The sequence below is a fragment of the Lithobates pipiens genome, unplaced genomic scaffold (assembly GCF_037356315.1).
Source record: "Lithobates pipiens isolate NorthernLeopardFrog02 unplaced genomic scaffold, aLitPip1_a1.2 Scaffold_13, whole genome shotgun sequence".
In the NCBI taxonomy this organism is placed as follows: Eukaryota; Metazoa; Chordata; class Amphibia; order Anura; family Ranidae; genus Lithobates; species Lithobates pipiens.
The window spans coordinates 82,306,107-82,329,732 of NW_027507718.1; the positions used below are offsets into that span (position 1 = coordinate 82,306,107).

A 23,626-nucleotide genomic window follows, 5' to 3' on the forward strand; every position below is an offset into this window, starting at 1 on the left:
CAAAACAAGCTGCAGCACTGAGCCTTGTCCTGCATCCTTCTGAGTGTAGCCATGGTGTTGCAGCTAGTAACAAACAATCCACCAAATCACCCCACTGCCAGACTTCATACATCACTTACAGAGACAATGAACAGACTTTTGCGAGTCTTGTTTTTGTTGTTTTATTGGGGGGTACTACATGGATAGGGATTGGAATATGGGATGCCCATATGATTAATTATTGCCATCATATTTATAATTGAAGCACAAAATCACAAAGATAGAGCCAGAAGATTACATGCACATGGGCATTAAATATAAATCTCCTCCTGCATCTCCATGCAGACTGTTGCTCCTCCTCTGCTCTCCTCCCGTAGACTATTTGCTTCCAAGGATTCCTCATTCAATACTGTGTTAGAGAATGAGGACACCACTTCTGACCATGTAGAAATTATGTTCTCAGAAACTTCTTGCCTCCGGCACAAAGCTTGGTTCTTTCTAACCACACTGGTTTCCTCCTGCATACTTAATTTCAGTAAGTACACAGTATGTCACATCTTCTTCTATTGGGTAATAGCGGCCCACTCTGAATAAGTCCCTTTACTGGTTCTGACTGCTCGTTACTACTAGTCCTGAGGCCTGCAGAACCTTTCCTCTAAGGCCTAATAGGTTAAAAGCATGACTTTAGGTAATGGACTACTGTTCCCAGCCAGGCCAACTTGGAAATCATGTGCCCTCAGGGCACATCGACTTGACACAGATCCCCGCAGTCTCTTTTCTGATCCAGGACTCCCCATCATTCACCATTTGTTTGATGAAGACTCTGCCATTGACCATGTAAAAGCAGAGTTCCCTCACAGACTTCCTGGCTCCTCCAGCCCTCCACTGTGGTAACTAGGGATGAGCTTCGAGTTTGAGACGAACTCATGTTTGATTCGAACATTGCCTGTTCGCCTGTTCAGTGAACAGTGAACAATTTGGGCTGTTCGCAGCAAATTCGAAAAGCCGGAACACCCTATACAAGTCTATGGGAGAAATCTAAAGTGCTCATTTTAAAGGGTAATATGCAGGTTACTGTCCTAAAAAGTGTTTGGGGACCAGGGTCCTGCCCGGGGGGACATGGATCAATGCAAAAAAAAGTTTTAAAAACTGCAGTTTTTTCAGGAGCAGTGATTTTAATAATGATTAAAGTGAAAAAATAAAAGTGTCATATTCCTTTAATTTTCGTAGCTGGGGGGTATCTATAGTATGCCTGTGAAGGGGCGCATGTTTCTGGTGCTTAGAACTGTCCCTGCACAAAGTGGCATTTGTGCAGGAAAAAAAGTCTTTTAAAATCACTTGCGGCTAAATTGTCGGGTCTCCGTAATACAGAGAACACTCAATGAGTGTTCTCTGTATTAGCCGACAATTCATTCATTCATTGATTAAAAAAAAAAAAAAAAAGCGTGGGGGTTCCCCTAAATTCAATTACCAGGCCCTTCAGGTCTGACATGGATATTAAGGGGAACCCCGTGTCAAATTTTAAAATAAAATTGACGTGGGGGTCCCCCTAAATATCCATACCAGACCCTTCAGGTCTGATATGGATATTAAGGGGAACCCCGCATCAAATAAAAAAAAAAATTGACGTGGGGGTCCCCCTAAAAATCCATATCAGACCCTTTATCCGAGCACGCAACCTGACAGGCCGCAGGAAAAGAGGGGGGGACGAGAGAGCGGCCCCCCCTCCCTCCTGAACCATACCAGGCCACATACCCTCAACATTGGGAGGATGCTTTGGGGGTCTGTGACCCCTCAAAGCACCTTGTCCCCATGTTGATGAGGACAAGGGCCTCATCCTCACAACCCTGGCCATTGGTTGTGAGGGTCTGCGGGCGGGGGGCTTATCAGAATCTGGAAGCCCCCTTTAACAAGGGGACCCCCAGATCCCGGCCCCCCCCCTGTTTGAAATGGTAAGGGGGTACAAAAGTACCCCTACCATTTCACAAAGAAAGTGTCAAAATGGTTAAATAAGACAAACACACTTTTGAAAAATTCCTTTATTAAAAATGAAAAAAATAAAAAAAGATTCCAGCGGTGCTAATCCACTCTTGCTATCCAGCGACAAATCTCCGGGGTCCAGCGATGGATGATCATATCCAGCGACGGGGGATCTCTCAGTCCAGCGCTGTCCATACATCCTTCTTCTGTCTCCACTCCGGAGACACTGCAGAGAGCCCAGCACTGACGTTTCTTATATTAGGAGGGCCGGGCCACCCGTCACCTGACCCCGCCCCCTCTGACGCTGGTGAAGGGAGCCAGGGATTCCCCAGTGACGTATGGGTGACCCCGCCCCCTCTGATGTAACGGAAACCTGCGTTACATCAGAGGGGGCGGGGTCACCCACACGTCACTGGGGAACCCCTGGCTTCCCTCTCCAGCGTCAGAGGGGCAGGGTCAGGTGACGGGTGGCCCCGCCCTCCTAATATAAGAAACGTCAGCGCTGGGATCTCTGCAGTGTCTTCGGAGTGGAGACAGAAGAAGGATGTATGGACAGCGCTGGACTGAGAGATCCCCCGTCGCTGGATATGATCATCCATCGCTGGACCCCGGAGATCTGTCGCTGGATAGCAAGAATGGATTAGCACCGCTGGAATCTTTTTTTTTATTTTTTTCATTTTTAATAAAAGAATTTTTCAAAAGTGTGTTTGTCTTATTTAACCATTTTGACACTTTCTTTGTGAAATGGTAGGTACCCCCTTACCATTTCAAACAGGGGGGGGGGCGGGATCTGGGAGTCCCCTTGTTAAAGGGGGCTTCCAGATTCTGATAAGCCCCCAGCCCGCAGACCCTCACAACCAACGGCCAGGGTTGTGAGGATGAGGCCCTTGTCCTCATCAACATGGGGACAAGGTGCTTTGAGGGGTCACAGACCCCCAAAGCATCCTCCCAATGTTGAGGGTATGTGGCCTGGTACGGTTCAGGAGGGAGGGGGGGGCTCTCTCGTCCCCCCTCTTTTCCTGCGGCCTGCCAGGTTGCGTGCTCGGATAAAGGGTCTGATATGGATTTTTAGGGGGACCCCCACGTCAATTTTTTTTTAACATTTGATGCGGGGTTCCCCTTAATATCCATATCAGACCTGAAGGGTCTGGTATGGATATTTAGGGGGACCCCCACGTCAATTTGTTTTTTAAATTTGACACGGGGTTCCCCTTAATATCCATGTCAGACCTGAAGGGCCTGGTAATTGAATTTAGGGGAACACCCACACTTTTTTTTTTATCAATGAATGAATGAATTGTCGGCTAATACAGAGAACACTCATTGAGTGTTCTCTGTATTACGGGGAGCCGACAATTTAGCCGCAAGTGATTTTAAAAGACTTTTTTTCCTGCACAAATGACACTTTGTGCAGGGACAGTTCTAAGCCCCAGAAACATGCGCCCCTTCACAGGCATACTATAGATACCCCCCAGCTACGAAAATTTAAAGGAATATTACACTTTTATTGTTTCACTTTAATCATTATTAAAATCACTGCTCCTGAAAAAACGGCCGTTTTTAAAACTTCTTTTTGCATTGATCCATGTCCCCTGGGGCAGGACCCAGGTCCCCAAACACTTTTTAGGACAGTAACCTGCATATTACCCTTTAAAATTAGCACTTTAGTTTGTGAACGTTGGAGTCCCATAGACTTTAATACGGTTCTAAAGTTCACACGAAGTTTAGGTCTGTTCGCAGGTTCTGGTGCGAACCAAACAGGGGGGTGTTCGGCTCATCCCTAGTGGTAACACTTACCGACCTTCCACAGCCCTGAGTCCTTGATGAGGAACTTTACTGGACCATGCGTTCCAACAGCTTCACCTGTCCCTCTGCTCCAGGAGTTCTCTACCATCCGACCGTGCGGTGGTAGAGACATTGCCAATGAATGTGTAGAGGCAATGTTCCCTCCCAGTTCTCCCCGGGGCCTCCTCCTGCTATCGGCGCACCCCCCCAGATGGGAATGGCTTCCTGCTGCTGCCTAGCATTCCATTCCTCACTTCACTCAGCTGACTTCTCCCCCCCAGTGACATATCACCTCAGCTTATATATGAGGCCCGTCCCCTGCCAATACCGATTGGCGATTGGTCAGGGCTTACACACAAGCTGCCTGCCACTCCAGTTCCAGGCCCAGTCCCTCCTCCAGAATCTTCTCTCTGGAAGCAGGGGAGGCGCCCCAGAGCTAGAGCATAGGTGGTCACATCCATTACTACTCTGACCACTCCCAGCCCCCAGATCAAAACAGACAGGCCTAGCTTGCCGCATAGGCCTGCCTAAATTTTTCTGTGCTGACTGTCACTAGTAAAAAACCTATACTAGCACCTACCTACTGGTAGAGGGTGCTACATGAGTTACAAGCAGAGTTACCCAGCGTGCTGTGAATGAAATATAGCGACCCTGACCATGCTTGCTGGACCACATGTCAGCAGTAACGTGGACCTTGCGGATGACTGCTTTGCTCAACGATACCACAACATTGCCTTTCACCTGATGATATAGAGCTGGAATGGCCTTACATGCAAAGAAATGTCAAATGGGAACCTGCCATTGTGGTACAGCATATTCTGCAAATTCACGGAAGAGGGCAGAATCCACCAGACAGAAAAGCAGGAGTTCTAAAGCCAACAATTTTGACAAGCTGGAATTTAGACGCTGGGCATGTGGGTGGCAGGGAGTGTATTTTTCTTTTGCGCTGCAGCAGCTGGGGCAGAGACATTTGCCAGCTATACTCTACAGCTAGTGGTGTGCTGTGGACAGAAGTGCTGCAAAGACCTGTGACACCATTAGTTAATATTAGTTAGGGAACATTAGTTAAAGTGGCAACTGTCTAAAATGGAATTCCCCCTAACTTTGAGGCTGGGTTCACACTATCCTCATATGTGGCTCACAGCAGGGGTTCAGTGCATCCCCATTCACTATTTCAGGTCCAATTTCAGCCCGAATGTTTGGCTGAATCCGGACGTGAAATGGACCAAAAGACGCACAGGGCTCCTGTGCAAATTCACACCAGAGCCGCAGTGGAGATGTAGAGGGCGGGTCAAAATCTCCTGCTATTGCAAATTGAATGCAGCAATTCGCAATAGTGTGAACCCAGCCTGAAGAGATTTTCTGTTGTTCTTGCTGTTTCTGGAACAGTAAGTGAGAGAACAAAAAAAAAAGGGGGGGGGGGGATGTTAACATCAATGCATAAGGAATACAGTGAGTAAATCCTTTAACCTTAGTCCTATCAAACAGTAATAAAATGTTCTGGCCTGAAATATAATTTAAGATCTAATCATTCATTTCATGGCCTATTTGAGACCAGGCGGTTGCTCAGTTAGGGTACATGAACACCAAATCAATATACAGTGCATCTGGAAAGTATTCAGAGAGCGCTTAACTTTTTCCACATCTTGTTATGTTACAGCCTTATTCCAAAATGGATTAAATTCATTATTTTTCTCAAAATTCTACAAACAATACCCCATAATGACAACGTGAAATAAGTTTGTTTGAAATCTTTGCAAATTTATACAAAATAAAAAAATCACATGTACATATGTATTCACAGCCTTTGTTCAATACTTTTGTTGAAGCAACTTTTGTACCAATTACAACTTGGCACACATATTTTTGAGCAGCTTCTCCCATCCTTCATTGCAGGACATCTCAAGCTCCATCAGGTTGGATGGGGGGTGTCGGTGTACAGCCATTTTCATATCTTTTTAGTGATGTTCAATCAGGTTCAAGCCTGGACTCTGGCTGGGCCACTCAAGTACATTCACAGAGTTGTCCCGTAGCCATGCCTTTGTTATCTTGGCTGTGTGCTTTAGGGTCATGCCCTGTTGGAAGGTGAACCTTCACCCCAGTCTGAAATTTAGAGAACTCTGGAGCAGGTGGAGCATGATGCTGCCACTGCCATGCTTCACTGTAGAGATGGTATTGTCCAGGTGATGAGCGGGCCTGGTTTCCTCCAGACATGACACTTGCCATTCAGGCCAAAGTGTTCAATCTTTGTTTCATCAGACCAGAGAATTTTGTTTCTCATGGTCTGAGAGTCCTTCAGGTGCAAATTCCAGGCAGACTGTAATGTGCCTTTTACTAAGGAGTGGCTTCTCTCTGGCCACTCTACCATACAGGCCTGATTGGTGGAGAGCTGCAGAGATGGTTGTCCTTCTGGAAGGTTCTCCTCTCTCTACAGAGAAATGCTGGAGCTCTGTCAGAGTGACCAATCGGGTTCTTGGACACCTCCCTGACTAAGGCCCCTTTCCCCCCGTTCGCTCAGTTTGGCTGGGCAGCCCGCTCTAAGAAGAGTTCTTGTGGTTCCAAACATCTTCCATTTACAGATGATGGAGGCCATTGGGCTCATTGGGACGTCCAATGTTGCAGACATTTTTCTGTACCCTTTCCCTGATCTGTGCCTCGATACAATCCTGTCTCGGAGGTCTACAGACAATTCCTTGGACTTCATGGTTTGGTTTGGGCTCTGACATGCACTGCTAACTGTGGGACCTTATATAGACCGGTGTGTACCTTTCCAAATCATGTCCAATCAACTGAATTTACCACAGGTGGACTCCAATTAAGTTGTAGAAACATCTCAGGGCTGATCAGTGGAAACAGGATGCACCTGAGCTCAATTTTGAGTGCCCTGGCAAAGTGAATACTTATGTAAATTATTTTTATTTTTTTATAAATTTGCAAAGATTTTAAACAAACTTCTTTCACGTCATCATTATGGGGTTTTGTTTGAAGAAGTTTAAAGAAAATAATGAATTTAATCCATTTTGGAATAAGGCTGTAACATAAAATGTGGAAAAGTGAAGTTCTGTGAATACTGCCGGATGCACTGTAGACCATTGTTTAGTAATACACTTCTACATCTCTAATCATCACTCATATCAAACAGTTGATTAAAATAGGAATACCTGTGTGGCAGAATTCCCTTTGTTACAGCAAACTGATAAAATCCATCAGATGCCGAAAGAGAGTAGATGACCTCAAAGGACTGTCCACTGTATGCCCTTCCAGGAGGCCTGCGAACCCATGCCATCTCCAGACCTAAAGGAAATTATACATAAGTTTAACATACTTTTAAAAGTAAGTATAACTAAAGGCATTTTTTTTTTATAGAGACGGGAGAGATTAGAACACCTGTCAGCTTTTATTGTTGTCTGTGTCCCCATTAGGGAGAGATTTGTCCTGTTTACTATTATTATTAAAATTGAAGGTAAAAGAAAATCCCACATTTTGGGTTGTCCCCAGAAAAGTAATAGAGGGGAAATCTTCCAATGGGGACACTAGTTCTGGTGACCTTACATTTCCTTAATTTACAGGGATTTCCTCTCACTTCCTGTTTTGGCTATGGGATAGGAAGTAACGGTAAATCTCCCCAATGGGGCAAAGATGGCAAAAATAAACCTTATAGGGGTTATAACCCTCCCTTACTCTCGAATAGACAAAACATTTTTGTTCCAAAATTTCTATCTTAGTTTATATAACAGCCCATTAGTGCACATGGTCAGTACAATAAAGTGTGGATCTACACCCTAAATGGATGACTTTTTTTTTTGTTATTGCGCTGTCTGTACACATGCACATACTGTAAGGGGTTGTCTGCACATCATTGGTTCTGGACTGGTTGCCTGACAGTGATGATGCTGGAACATGTCTAAGAAGTGTGGGACAGGTCAGCTGCCTATAGTATCCACCAGGGCAAATATGACAAGGCGATGGCGCAGGACCACAATTGGGAGAAAGTTATTATTCCATAATGGGAAAAGCATGAACAAGGACATCATCATCAGGACAATGGAAATAATAAACAACTTTTGAAATTACATTAACATGTTTCAGATTATTCAGAATTTAAGTGATTAAAAAAATTAATTATTTAATGTAATAGTCCAATTTTTTACGGTGATTGCTGTCTTCCAGGTATTGTGCTGAACAGCTGCCCTTCTGCATAGTAACTACCGGGGGTCACTCACTTAGCTCTTCCTCCACCATTCAGTAATTGCCTTGTTTTTTTCTCAATGAATGCAAAGCCATCTCTTCTTGGATGAAGTGAAGTCTGTGATGTCGTTGCCCCTCCTCTCCACCTTGTCCACTCAAGGACCGCTTTGCATCCATTGAGAAAAATGGTGTTGAGCAAAAGGGCAGCTACTTGATACAGCACCCATAAGGCTGTGGATATTATAGCTTCCATAGAGGCTGATCCGGTATACTATGTGCCTAGTTACATTGTGCCAAACAGGAAAAATTAGCATGAATGCATTTCCTTTGAAGTTGTTTTTTTTTTTTTACTTGTCAAATGACAGTGTCTCTAAAAACTGAAAATTTCCTATCTAATACTCACCGTAATTTTCCTTTTATGATAGACTCCATGGCACCTTATGTGAGGGTTAGCCCCTCCTCCATAACTACCCTATAGGACCCCTCTCCCATAAATATTTATTTATTATTATCAGGAAAGGAAAATTACGGTAAGTATTTGATAAGAAATTTTAAATTTTCCCGAAAGATTCCATCTCAGCATACGTGTGGGAAATAACTTGCCATACACACCCGTGTGGGCCAATGCTGAGCAAAGAAAATTTATTTAACACCGTCAAACGAATGTTCTTGTAAACAAAAATTGACAGAAGTTAAGGCAGCTGGTTCAACACAGTAATGGGACATAAACGTGTTGATTGAAGACCAGGACGCCACCCTACAGATTACTTCGGGAGCAACATGACGTGAAGCTGCCCAAGATGTTGAAATGTTCCAGGTTGAATGCACCGTCACTGTTTCCAGGGGAAGTCCTTCAATTTATAAGCCCATTGAATCGCCTGAATGATCCATGCAGAAATGGATCTGACTGATGTGCGCATTCGTCTGTTCTTCCCATGGAGGAGGATGAAGAGAAAGTCCATTTGACGAAAGGGAGCCGTGGCGTCCAGATATTGCTTTAGAGTGTACCCCACATCAAGGGGATGGATATTCAGATTATCAGCTGATCCTAAGGTGGAAAGCACAATCTCTTAATTTTCATGGAAAATGGTGAACACTTTAGGGTTCAACCCCAACATGGCGATTAGTGCCACTCAATCTGGAAAGAAAGTTAGAAAAAGCTCTTTTGAACCCAGGCCCCTGATTTTGGATACTCTTTTCGCTGAAGTGACAGCTACTAAAAAGATGGTTTTGAGTGTAAGTTCTCTAATTGAGAGTGGTTTTTCAGAAACTGATCTGGGCTGGGAGAGAAACTCTAGAACAATAGGGAGATCCCATTTGGGGAACCTCGGCTTCCTCTTGAGTCTGATAGCCCCCTTGAAGAATTGGCAGATAAGGGAGTGTTTGGCCAAGATACTCCTGGGAATACTGAGATGGCCGATACCTGCACCCGGAGGGAGCTGACCAATAGGGACAGGTCTAGCCCTGATTGGAGGAAGCTTAGAATGTCCTGGATTGCAGGAGCACTACACAGGTTGGACTTGGAAGATATGTGTCCCGAGAATCTGGCCCAAATTCGCTCATAGATTCTATTGGTACTTCTTCTCCTAGTATTCAAGAGGGTAGGAATGACCTCTTCCGGACAGCCTAGAGCCTCTAGCATTCCCCTTTCAAGAACCAAGCCCTGAAATGCAGGTGCGATGGATAGGGGTGTAGATCCACGCCCTGAGACAGTAAATCTGGCCTGAGTGGCAGGGGAACTGGGTCCTGATAGCTGAGTAGTGTCAAGAGAGGAAACCACGGCCTGTTGGGCAGAAAGAGATTATTGCTACCACTTTTACCTTTTCTGTTCTGCGTCTCTGTAGGAACTGGAGAATCACAGGCACTCGAGGAAAAGCATAGGCCCTGTGGAACCTCCATTGATCTGTGAGGGCATCTATCCCGTAGGATTGGAGGTCCCGGAACCTCGAGTAGTACTACGCCAACTTGTTGTTTAACGGAGAGGCAAAGAGGTTGACTTCTGGTGAAACCCCCAGGGTCAAGAGCCACTTGAACACCTCTTTGGGGAGAGCCCACTCGTTGTTGTTCATCCGAACTCTGGAGAGGAAATTTGCCTGAACAATCTGGATCCCATATATATAGACTGCTGAAATAATGGATAAGTTCTTCTGAGCCAAGCTCATGATTGGCTCTACCTCCCGTAGCAGGCACCCGCTGTGGGTTCCACCCCGTCTCCTTATGTAGGCCACCTCGGTTGTATTGACCAACCTGAGCATCACAGAATCTTTCCTCGTCAGATGATGAAAGGCTAGTTGCGCTTGGAACGTGGCCCAAAGTTCCAGAATGTTGGACACTATCACCCGAGACGGGGATTGCCATCTGCCCTGTGCCACTTCCAGGCAATGAGCACCCCAGACCTTGTTGCTCACCTCTGATGTTATAGTGACCCAACTGAGGGGAATGATTGAGTGGCAGTTGTATAGATTTTCCTGTTGTAGCCCCCAAGGTAGGGACACCCTCATAGCCGGAGTAAGATAGATGGTTCTTGGTGTCTGATCTCCATTGTTGGAGAAAACCTTTCTGGAAAGGCTGCATCCACCACTGTGCCCACTTCACAATGGAAATTGTGGATGGCATAGTGCCAATCACCTTCAGACACTGGAGGGCAGGGAGATGGAATGAAGAGAGTACTAGGCGAATTGGACCACGGAAACCTTCTCATTGGGAAGAGAGATGTGCCCCTCACTATGTTGAAGTGGGCACCAAGAAAAACAAGGGACTGTGAGGGCTCCAGGTGACTTTTTTTCTAGATTCAGAAGCCACCCAAAATCTTGTGGAGATGACCAGGCCTCTGTGTCCTAGAAGTTGATTCTTGTCTTGCCAGGAGAAGGAGATCGTCCAAATAGTGATGATGAAGACGAATCTCCGTGACCCACAACAGAGCCACGACAGCCAACAAGACCTTGTAGAAGACACGAGGGGATGTCGCTAGTCCAAATGGGAGACAGGTGAACTGTAATTGCAGCTGACCTATAGCAAACCGGAGATACTGTTGAAAGTCCCCTGCTACCAGAACATGGAAATAAGCATCCTTCAGATCGATAGACACTAGCCAATCTCCCACTTGGACCGACTGCTGGATCGTGTTTAGGGACTCCATCTTGAATTTTTCTTTCTTGATAAAGTGATTGAGATAAGTCAAATCTAAAACCGGCCTCTATGTGTCGTTCTTCTTCTGGACCATGAACAGGGGAGAATACATGCCCTGGCATCGCTTGTCGTCCGGAACAGGAATAGCTGCGCCTTGTTCAAAGAGTTTATGTAAGCTAATAAGGTCTGCTTTTTTTCTTTTGAGGGGGTAAGAGATGTAGGGATGAATCTGAGCCTGGGAGCCCTGCTGAAGGCCCAAATATGGCCTGAGAAGCCGGTCCAGAAGTCCTTGATTGAGGTCGCCCAGACACGCTGGAAGCAGAGAAGTCCCCGCCTGGCCTGCCTGAGCGGGCCCCATCTCAAAAAACTTTGCGGGCTCCCAGCTGTTGGTGGAACTGCCTTTAGCAGGTTTATTGAATGATGACTGCCTGGCTTTCTGGGATCTCATGAATTCCTGGCCAGGCTTGTAGCTGCACACCTCTCTGGCCTGGTTAACATTTTATTTCCTTGGAAAGGCCCGTTTTTTGTACTGTAAGCACCGATCCTGAGGGAGGAACCCCCGACTTGCCACCTGTGGCCTGGGATATGGCGCTATTTTGTTTCTTGCCAAAGAGGGAGGGACCCTCAAAGGGAATCCGGCACCAAGCCTGCTTAGAAGCAGGATCAGCCAGTCATGGCCGGAGCCATAGGGCATGCTTGGCGGTAATCGTCACTGGAGATGCCTCTGAGAGTCTCATCGACACTGTCCGCCCAGACCTCCATGGCTTTAGACACTGCGGCTAAGGCTAAGGCATGTTTGCAGGCCATGCCTGCCGTTAGGTAAATCAGTTTCAAGCAAGAACTCGATTCATCTTTCTAAGGGCTCCTTGAAGGAGACTGTTTCCTCCATAGGAAGAGTTACATATCTGACCAGCCTCATCAGCACTGCATCCACCGAAGGTGCTGACTCCAGGTTCTTGACCGCTTCCTCTTTAAAGGGATAAAGCTTTAGAATTTTAGGTAGCAAAAAGCTTTTCTTCTCCACCTTGCTCCATTCATCGGAGATGATTTCACCCAGTTCGGTGAGAACGGGAAAATACTGACGCTCCTTACTTAAATATTTTTTCTGTTAAAGGCATCTATTACCGCCTACACTTGTGAGGGAACTAGGGCATACTCGAACCCCATCCCAGGGTCTTCCATGTCTGACTCGCTGTCTGAGGCAGCTTCGGATGGATGGCTTGGCTGGGAAGATTCCCATACATCGCGTACTTACCCCTCCCCATTGGTGAGCATAATGGCTCTGGCGGGGTTACATGAGACTGATGGGCCTCTCTTTTCTGCAGAGATTCCCTCACAACCCTTTTTTCTAGGGACTTCAGGTGCTGGTCTGCACCCTCCCTCTCATCTGCTGCTGCAGGGACTTGGACCTACATCCCCAGCAAGATCTCTTAAGTCCCCTGTTGGGCCAGGATGAGGGGGGGCGGGTCTTTTCTGCGATGCCTTGAGCTAGAGGGAGATCCGTGGTGCCTGGATCTGGAGGAAGAATGGCGGCGATGTGACTTAGAAGAACCGCTTCTTTTGCGGGAACTGTGCTGAGGATCAGACCTGGAAGGGCTGAAAAGAAGGATAGAGAGAGAGAAAGAGAGACACACAGACATAAAATAAGAATCAGTGCCACTGTACCCCCTGCTCCCCTCCCCTTCAGCAAGGTAATACCAAGGGGAATAGCCCAGCAAACAATACCTGTTAGAGGGCTGGCCACCAGGGGGCAGTAGGGCATCCATAATCCACAAGGAGTAGGAGACTGCAGAGAAAAAGAGGAAGGTCAGCACACAGGCAGGGTCCATTTATGCCCCTACAGAGCATATACCCATCTGGGGACCTGAATTGAAAGCCTGGGGAAATTGTTGCATGTGCCCTCAAGCATTCCCAAGGCTTGCAGTGTCGGCCGGAACATTTGTGTGTATGCACGAACCAACCCTTATTCTCGTTCCGTGACTGCACATGCGCAGAACGGCCATGGGGACAACCCAGAAGAGTGAGAGCGGCGGCTGGAATGCAACGGAAACCAGCCGCCATGCCTGGGGAAGCCGACACCAGGAAAAAGGAGAAAAAATTGAAATACTGGACAGACAAGGTACACACACAAATATATACACTGCTGCTTTATTTAGTTGATGATCCAATCTTACTGGTCCCTTACCACAATCGCGCCAGGCCCAGATATACATACACGCACACGCCAGACTTGTACTGAATAGGGACCGCCTGCTAACAGCTAGGCTATCTGCCCAGTGCCTGCTTGCCTGCCAATGTTCAGGCTACCAGCTCTTCAGCACTACTCTGCCCTACACTCCATACCCCACTAACAGCTAGGGATTATCGGAGAGATGCAACAAATCTGGTCGTTCGGCCGGGCTTGATTGTAGGGGGAAATGTCTTCAGGTAGGAGAACTATTGACTTAGCCCTACGGATGAGGACAAAAAAGGAACACGGCAAAGATTTATGGGAGAGGGGTCCTATATGGTGGTTATGGAGCCGGGGCTAACCCACACGTATGCTGCCATAGAATCTGTCAGCAAAGGTTTTTTTTCCCCTCCTGTTTGATCCAGAAAGAATCAACATACAATGCTGTGTTTTTTGTTCTGTACGTTCTTCCTCCCCAAACAAGACTTCTCTTCTAAAAACACCTGGAGCTTTACATGGTGGGTGTGAAAACCTGCAGTAAGGTCTTCTACATAAAAAAATAACACAGCCAGGTTGGCACATAGACTTTAACCATCACACCCACGTTTCAGGCATCTATCACAATAAAAATACTTTTTTTTTTTAAATCTTTAGCACACGTTGTTAATATTATTTATATCAAGTCTATTATATAGTAAATATCTGAAAAGACCGTACATTCCCTTAAGTTGTTATACAACAAGGCATTCTACTGCTATTAGTGTATACCTCCAGTTTTGTATCTCAGTCGAAGAGTGTGAATTTCCATAACTTGAGCGTGAATTTCCAGAACTTGATCAAAATATCTCTTAAGACTTGAAACAATAAAAATCAATAGAAACTGTAAAAGAATGTTTACCTGCAGTAACCATTTATCGTCTTCTTCCAAATGTGTATTGCAAAATCAATTAATCTATAGGACATAGCTAAGTATGCACTATTAAATACATACGCACACACACATCTTTCTAGATGTGATTTATTAACAATATGGCTGTTTATATTGGTCACACTTATCACTTAAAGAAGCAATTCATTCATCAGATGAAGTCGTTTTTCTCCCAACACTTGTATACATGTGTCTCTTTTGCGTTGGCTATAAATAGAATGGTACTGGCCTTTTTACCGATAACAGAGTCAAAAGGAGAATAGGATTAATTCCCATCCGGTTTGAATTGTTGTCTATTGTGCCATCATAAGCTTATCTACTGTAATGTTTTCCTGCTGCTATCAGGATAATATAAAAGCATAAGCATATTTACAATATGTAGGGCCCACTGAGGAGGGAGAGCATCACTATGTAATACGCACAACTTAAATAAGTATAGGGATCTTGCAATTATCAATTTAACTTCATTATCTTTTTCTCGAGAGGAATTAGATCTACTTTGTTTTGGCCCCGAATTTCTGCTAAAAATTTGGAAAATTGTTTTTATTTTTTTTTGGTAAAGACATTAAATAATATGTTAACCCAACCTTTCATATTCCTGATATTTCCCTGCTGTACAATGTACTTAAATGAAAAAGTATCTTGTTCTCTTTGTAGTGCTCCATTTGTGTATACTGTATAGCATTGAGATGCCTGCCTTTACATGAATTTTAATGGAATCCCAGTCTTAGTCCGTGGGGTTCAATATTGAGTTAGCCCACCCTTTGCAGCTATAACAGCTTCAACTCTTCTAGGAAGGCTGTCCACAAGGTGTGTCTATGAGGATGTTTGACAATTCTTCCAGAAGCACATTTGTGGGGTCAGGTACTAATGTGGACAAGAAGGTCTGGCTCTCAGTCCCTGCTCTAATTCATCCCAAAGGTGTTCTATCGGGTTGAGGTCAGGACTCTGTGCAGGTTAGTCAAGTTCCTCTACCCCAAAACTCGCTCATCTATGTCTTTATGACCCTTGCTTTGTGCACTGATCCAAATCATTTGGTGACAGTGGGATCATGGTGTGGAGTTGTTTTTCAGGGGTTGAGTTTGGCCCCTTAGTTCCAGTGAAGGAAACTCTTAAGGCATCAGCATACCAAGACATTTTGGACAATTTTATGCTCGCAACTTTGTGGGAACAGTTTGGGGATGGCCCCTACCTGTTCCAACATGACTGCACACCGGTACAAGATCCATAAAGACATGGATGAGCGCGATTGGGGTAGAGGATCTTGACTGGCCTGCACAGAGTCCTGTCCTTAACCTGAGAGAACACCTTTGGGATGAATTTGAGTGGAGACTGCAAGCCAGACCTTCTCATCCACATCAGTGCCTGACCTCACAAATGCGCTTCTGGAAGAATGGTCAAACATCCCAATGGACACACTCTTATACCGTGGGTATAGAAAGGAATCCCCCCCCCCCCCCCCTTAAAATAATCACATTTTGTTGCTTTGCCACCTGAAATAAATACGGGCAGAGTTTTTGTTTTATCTATCTGTATTTACTCAGCTTATAACATCCAAGTGAAAGATATAACACCAACGTGTCAGAAAAAATATATATTCAAAAACAGAACTACTGAGTTGAATAAAGAATCAGTATTTTGTTGAACCACCTTTTGCTTGAATTACAACCTTTAGTCTGTTGGGATATGTCTCCACTAAATTTGCGCATCTAGACTTTGCAATATTTGCCCACTCTTCTTTGCAGAACTGCTTAGGTTCAGTTAAATTGATGGTAACCATTTGTGGACTGCAGTCTTCAAGTCATTCCACAGATTTTCAATGGGGTTTAAGTCTGGACTCTGACTAGGCCAAGGACATTTACCTTTTTCACCTTCAACCACTGTGTGGTCATTTTTGCTGTGTGCTTTGGGTCATTATCATGTTGGAAGGTAAACCTCCTTGCCATTGACAACTTTCTGGCAGAGGGCAGCAGATTTTCCTAAGGATTTGATGGTATTTTGCCCTATCCATTTTCTATCTATCCTGACAAGTTCTCCAGTCCCCGCTGCAGAGAAACAGTCAGTGGCGGCCCATCAATTAGGGGTGCATGGGGGCCACCCCCCCATCCATGAATTCAGCCCCCTAATCTACATGCAGGGAAATGGACGCCAATATTCCAATGTTTTTTTCAAAGCACGTGATTAGAGCCAGAGGCTCTAATTGGCTTAAAAAAAAGTGTGGGCTCCGAGCACAGAGCACTGCACCCTGAGCTTGCCCAGTTGTGTGACAATAGCGAATGAATATTCTCTGTTGTCACACTGATCCTCCCTCCACCATTCAGGAAGCAGGCCCTGAGAGACCCATCACCCAATTTGCTGACAGGACAGGTGGAGGGAGGAGACTTACAGCAGAAGCCGCCATGATGCAGAGGAGGAGGAGACACAATATAGGCCGCCGCTTGTAGGAGCGCTGTCCACCCAGGACCTAGATGGGGTAAGTGCGGGCTGCATGACCGACAGTGCAGGGGAGGGGGTGCGGGGCTGGATGACCAAACTATCGCTGCCAAATAATTACATTTTAGACCATAACAGATTTTCCATGTGGCATCAGAATCTTCAAGGTGCGTTTTATTTTGGCAAAACTCAGTCATGACTGTATGTGGCCTTTCTTGGGGAGTGGCTTTTTTTCTTGCAACCCTCCCATACAAGCCACATTTGTGGAGAATTTGTGATATTGATGTCACATGCACACAATGACCACTCTTTGTCATACATTCCCACAGCTGCTTTAGAGTTGCTGTAGGCCTCTTGTTGGCCTCTCTGACCAGTTTTCTCCTGGCTCTTTCATCTTGTTTGGAGCAAAGGAGGGTCTGTGTTGTACCCAGCTCCTGATTTGTGAATGTCCACAACATTATCCTGGAGATCGTTTGACAGTGTCTTGCCATGCATAGTTGATTGTTTGTTTCTGTTGCACTAGCAGTGACTAAAATGCTCAAGGAAAGGGCTTTTCATGCTGAGCTAATCAAAATGATAACAGCTGATCACAGTTGAAAGTCAAATGGTTTGTATGCAATTTAGAAGATGATTCCCTAAGAGCTGGTTCACACAGGGGCAACAGAAATTCCAACACGACTTTTGGAGGCAACTTGCACACGACTTATCAACACGACTTAAAGTTGTGTTGTAAGTCGCCCCAGGCCAGGCGACTTTTGCCATGGCCAATCAGAGAATGAGCTCTCAAGGGCGAACTCCACTCCAAATAAAAAAAAAATGGGTTCCACCTCCAGGAGCATACCAGGCCCTTAGGTCTGGTATGGATTTTAAGGGGAACACCCTGCACCGAAAAACGATGTGGGGGTCCCCCCAAGATCCATACCAGACCCTTATCCGAGCACGCTACCCGGCCGGCCAGGAAAGGGGGTGGGGACGAGTGAGCGCCCCCCCCCGAGCCATACCAGGCCGTGTGCCCTCAACATGGGGGTGCCTTGGGGAAGGGGGGCCACGCGGCCCCCCACCCCAAAGCACTTTGTCCCCATGTTGATGAGGACAACGGCCTCTTCCCGACAACCCTGGCCGTTGGTTGTTGGGGTCTGCGAGCGGGGGGGCTTATTGGAATCTGTGAGCCCCTTTAATAAGGGGGCCCCCAGATCCTGGCCCCCCACCCTATGTGAATGAGTATGGGGTACAATGTACCCCTACCCATTCACCTGTGAAAAAAATGTAAAAAAAAAAAAAAAAACGCACAAGGGTTAAAATAGTTTATTGCACAGTTCCGGAGTCTTCTTCCGTCGACAGAAGACCGGGCCACCACTTGTAAAAGAGCTAGAAAAAGGCGCGGTGGCCCAGCAAGAAGAACCGAAGAGGGGGACAATACCCCTGAAGAGGGGGACAAGACCCCTGAAGTCGGAAGAAGAGGGCGGCGGCGAAGAAGAAAGCCAGGCTCCTCTGCTAGTAAAAGAGCTAGCAGAAGAAAGCAGAGGAGTCCAGCGAGAAGACCCCCGAAGATGGAAGAAGACCCCCGGAGCTGTGCAATAAACTATTTTACCCTTGTGTGTTGTGTTTTTTTTTTTCACAGGTGAATGGGTAGGGGTACTTTGTACCCCATACTCATTCACATAGGGTGGGGGGCTGGGATCCGGGGGCCCCCTTATTAAAGGGGGCTCACGGATTCCGATAAGCCCCCCGCCCACAGGCCCCAACAACCAACGGCCAGGGTTGTCGGGAAGAGGCCCTTGTCCTCATCAACATGGGGACAAGGTGCTTTGGGGTGGGGGGGCCGTGCACCCCACCCCCCCAAGGCACCCCCCATGTTGAGGGCATGCGGCCTGGTACGGCTCAGGAGGGGGGGCGCTCGCACGTCCCCACCCCCTTTCCTGGCCCGGCCGGGTAGTGTGCTCAGATAAGGGTCTTGTATGGATGTGGGGAACACCCCCACGCCGTTTTTTCGCCGTAAGGGGTTCCCCTTAAAATCCATACCAGACCTAAGGGCCTGTTATGTTCTCGGAGGGGAAACCCACGCCAAATTTTTTAAATTAATTTGGCGTGGAGTTCCCTTTTGAGAGCTGATAATTCTGTTAGAGTTTCCTCCGTATAGACGGAGATTCGACTTGGAGGCGACCTCCATTGAAATCAATGGGTACCAGTCACCTACAAGTCTGATAGAAGTAGTACAGGAACCTTTTCTGAAGTTGGAGCGACTTCAGTAGTGTGCATTAAGACGGCTCTCATTCACTTACATTGATTTTTACATGTAGCGCGACTTAAGGCGACTAGGGGCAACCTGAAGTCGGATCTGAGTCGCCCCTGTGTGAACCGGCTCTCAACCTAGTAGAGTTTACAAGTCATTTTTAGGAGGTGATCCTTTATCCAACTCAATGATTCTGTTTTTTTTTTTTTCTGACATGTTGGTTTTCTACCTTTCACTTGGATGTTTCATTGATGATTCTTTTCTATACCCATTATATATATACAGTATAAAACCCTCCTAAGGCAGTGGTCATCAACCCTCTCCTCAGGGCCCACTAACAGGCCATATTTTAAGTATTACCTTGGGGAGATGCAGACTAGAATACTGCCATCACTGAGCAGCAAATTATATCACCTGTGATGTATTTCAGTTATCCTGCAAACCTGGCCTGTTAGTGGGCCCTGAGGACAAGGTTGATGACCACTGTCCTAAGGGACCACAACACGACTGAACAACATGAGCAGCTCTTTGCCAATGTTTTTAGCGGTGTGTAAGGGAACTCCTTCGGGGTAACGTGCCAGTAAAATCTGCATAACACCCTTTCAGTGGTTCTCTCAACCTCTAAATGACCTTCTAGCAAGTGGCCATTGGCAAGTTCCAATAGCACCCATCTGTATGGCTTAGGGGCCACCAACTGTTCCACAATTTTCTCATTCTTTTTATATTCACAAAACAGTAAATCCTCATTGCTGCTGAAATAGGGAAAACAGGGCCTGTCCCCTGGTTCAACAGGCACATCATTAATCGCTACTACATTTTCCCAGACCCTGGCAAGGGTAGGGTCTTTTCTCTGCTCGGTTCCTGACAACGGAAACACCTGATGTTGCCCCAGTTTGGTTTGCTGGCAGTCAGTGGCTTCCCTTGTTTGGGATGCCAAACTTCAGTCCTGGCACCAAAAATCCTCCCCCTGTCTCTTTGCCATGCTTATCAACCACTTCCCCCTGGAACAGTCTTACGCGGTTTCCTGGGGAGACCGTGGCTTTGGGTGGAAAGTCAGTGCGGCTGTAGGGGTGGTAACAAGGCCCTCTGCAGCAAAGTACCTTTCAAAAAGCTCCACAAGGTTGTCTGTGGGTCTCCTAGACTCACCCACTTCTGCAGGGGAATTGGTATTGACCTCAAGAATCGGTCCATGACCACACGCTACATTATTTGTGGCCCAGACAGGGACTCCGGCTGTAGCCATTTCTGCACCAGGTGGATAAGGTCAAACATCTGTGATCTTGGGGGCCTCTCATCTCAGAAGGACCAGCTGTAGACCCACTGTGCTCAAATGACCAAGGTGAAACCAAGTCATGCCAGGATTTCCTGTTTGACTTTCTCATATTCTCCCGCTTCTACCAACTCCAGATCAGAGTAGACCTTCTGAGATTCTCCAGAAAGTAAGGGGGTGACCATCCCTGCCCACTGGGTTTTAGGCCAACTTTCCCTCTCAGTCCATTCAAACATCAGCAGAAAGGCCTCTGGATCATCATCTGCAGTCATCTTGGAAAGAAAATGACCCTCGTGGATGGCTGAGGGCTTTTCTCCAACATCCTTGAATTTTAGCAGGTGACCACTGTGCTAGCGTCTCCACAACTTCAGTCAGGGTTTTCCTATCTGCATTTGCAGCAGTGGCTAGCTGTTCAAACAGCCTCTGCAATTGATCCTGCACAGCACCAACCTGTTGGCACAGTGCCTTTGTTTACTCCTGTGCAATAGCGTTGGCTATTAGACTATTAGCCATGTTAAGGAGGTAGGTTAGTGGGGTGGTAGTAACCATGTTCCCTTCCTTGTTGGGAACCAAGCAAGGGTGAAAAAAGAGGCCTAATCCAGGGTGGGTTCTTCTGCGCTACACTAGGCACTTTGGAGAAGAACAGTGCCTTACACATGGGGTAACTCTACCTGAACAGATGACTAAACTCTAGTCAACTTCCTTGCTGTTAATATTAACACAGTCAGTGTTGCATTTAACAGGAACACGCAGAGCCAATGCCCTCTCCAACTGTTCAGCATATCACTGCTACCTCACTCCCAGTAACAGTACACTCAACATTACATTCACCTATATGTTCTCATAACATAGTGCTCCATATATCGTTGTAACTGGGCTAAATGGATAAAAAGCACTTTATAATGTACTCGACCTTGGGGTAAGTAGGCATCTGGTGGCCGAAGGTACTTGTGCTCATTTCAGTCCACAAAGCCAGGATCTGATGTAGGTGATACTTGTGCCGTGATAATGTACGTGAAATGGACCAAAAGACACAAAGGGCTCCTGTGCAATTTTGCACCTGAGCCGCATCAGAGATACGTGAACTGGCTCCATTGTGAATTGGATGTGGCAATCCCGTATCCAATTTGCAATGGAGCCGGTTCACATATCTCTGATGCGGCTCCGGTGCAAATTTGCATAGGAGCCCTGTGCGTCTTTTGGTCCATTTCAGGCACTAATTCAGCCCAAAATTTTTGCTGAAATCGGACCTGAAATGATGAACCAGGACGCACAGTACCCCTTCTGGGAGCTGCATTGGCATCCAGTGTGAACCAAACCTTAGAGTTAATATAGTGTGAAGATACAATTTGCAATAGTGTGAACCTGGCCTTAGACTTCATATCCCAATGTGCTTAGCTGACCCCTGACATGTAAATATATGTGTGCCAGTTACTTGCATTACACCCCTTGAGTAGTTTCAAACCAGGCCAAGGCAAAGTTTCAAAAGCTTTACTTGAATGACTTGGCATGACAGTCAAACAAAGGCAACCGTCTTTCCCTAAACAAGTCCCTAACTCATGCTTGTAGCTGCCCCAGCATACCAGCCAGGGGAAGAAGGTGGCCAGCCATAAGACCAGCCATTGAATGATTCATTGGTTGTAGTTGTAGTTGTTAGGTTATAGGCAAAAAGTTGGTCATTTGTATGCATGGTGGTATGTTTTTTTTTCTTTGTAGGCTTTCTCCTCTCTCTTGGCTTACATTACTCCTCTTTACTAGGTGGTGATGGAATTGTAATTTATTTTAGGAGTCCATTATGGGTATATTTTTTTAACTATATCATTGTTTTTAGTAATATGGATCTATTTAATATCTGTATTCACAGGAAAGCACTCTGTTCAGTCCTGAAGAAGCTGGATTCCTGGCTTACTGTGGCTTTAAAATATATGTTTGCTATTGGTAATAATAAGATCCTAGTTATTAATTTCTATGTACTTGATGATAATTTAATACACAATAAAAGAGCAATTCTTTTAAATGATATTAACTGCAATTTTGATCAAGAAAAAATTCCTGGGGAACATAATTAAAGTCTTTTATATACCATGTTTCTTTACCATTGTCTCAACTGTGATGATGCCCTTATGGATATATTTCACTGATATATTTTGATTTGACCTCATGCTTCTGTGATAATCTTTAATGACTTCTATACATTAAAGCAGCTTTCCTTAAACTGTAAGGTACACATAATGACATGTGCAATGTAAGGTAAACTAATCCAAGACTTGTTCTCACAGACAGTCAAACACTGTTTGACAGAGTTAACCAAGAACTGATTCCTGTGGTAAATTGGGTCCTGACTGAGCTCTAGTGCTGAAATAATTCTGACAGTTGGTCACCTATTTGTGGAGATGTGCATCACTGGTAGAAGGATAGAGGTTAGACAGAAGCAACCAGAAATCCATAGGACAAGTAGGAAAATGACAGATAATTTGGTCAGTAGTTACAAAAGGACTAGATGAGCAAAAGGTAAAAATAAGTGGTGTAGACCCTCGCACCCTAAATGTACAAAGTGATCAAAAATAATTTAGACAGAGTGGGCAGAAGGTGGAAGTAGTATGGAACATAGGGAGAGTGGACAAAGTGGGTATGAGATAGATGGAGTTCACAGTGGGGTGAAGGTGGTTTACACACTGAACTTAAGCTAACATAGAAATTAAATTGAGGTTACAGTGAGGTTAAACTGGTGTATAGGGGAGGACAATGTGACGAAGTTGCAATTATTACCGAGTATGAAAGTATACGTCATAAATAGATATCATGAAACGCTGAATTCTGGCAAGGTGAGTATTCGTTGTTTTGTTTTTTTTCATATACTTGTCAAAGTTTTCTATGCATCTTCAGAGTTAACATACAATCAAGCAAATATTATTAGTCAAAGATCTTAACTGTTTCCAATGCTACATGTATATATACTTTAAGGCTCAATGTATCTGGCCATGCATTTGCTTAGCAATGTGTGTGCTTGCCTTGATGTAGTAATGTTGGAGTCTTTCTGGTTACACAAATCTGAATGCCCAATGTGCATCAAATTAGCTACAAAAGGCTTCCTCTCGAAATGCTCTACTGAGAAGTACCCTCTTGTGCTGTTTGCTGCTGATCTGACCTTCACTGTGACATTGGGGGTTATTTACAAAAGGCAAATCTACTTTGCACTGCAAGTGCACTTGAAAGTGCACGGAAAGTACACTTGGAAGTCCGGTCGCTCTAAATCTAAGGGGTAGATTTGAAATGAGTGGAAGCTCTGCTGATTTTATCATCCAATCATGTGCAAGCTAAAATTATGTTTTTTATTCTCCTTGCATGTCCCCCTCAGATCTACAGCGACTGCACTTCCAAGTGCACTTACAGTGTACTTTCAAGTGCACTTGCAGTGCAAAGTGGATTTTCCTTTAGTAAATAACCCCCATTGTGTTTCATCCTACTCCCACTTTTCATCTCATCCACTTTACTAAGCTTCTATCTTCTCATCAATTCTAAATTGTGTAT

The 23,626-nt window shown here is 45.5% G+C and overlaps 1 protein-coding gene across 1 annotated transcript in view; it reads right to left on the reverse strand.

Annotated features, from left to right (window-relative positions):
• The window catches only part of LOC143975852 (atrial natriuretic peptide receptor 1-like), a 294,297-nt gene that overhangs the window by 267,599 nt on the left and 3,072 nt on the right, over positions 1 to 23,626 (reverse strand). The window contains exon 3 of the mRNA XM_077478411.1: positions 6,906 to 7,038. Coding sequence (XP_077334537.1) covers positions 6,906 to 7,038 — 133 coding nt within the window. The remainder of the gene's footprint in view (positions 1 to 6,905; positions 7,039 to 23,626) is intronic.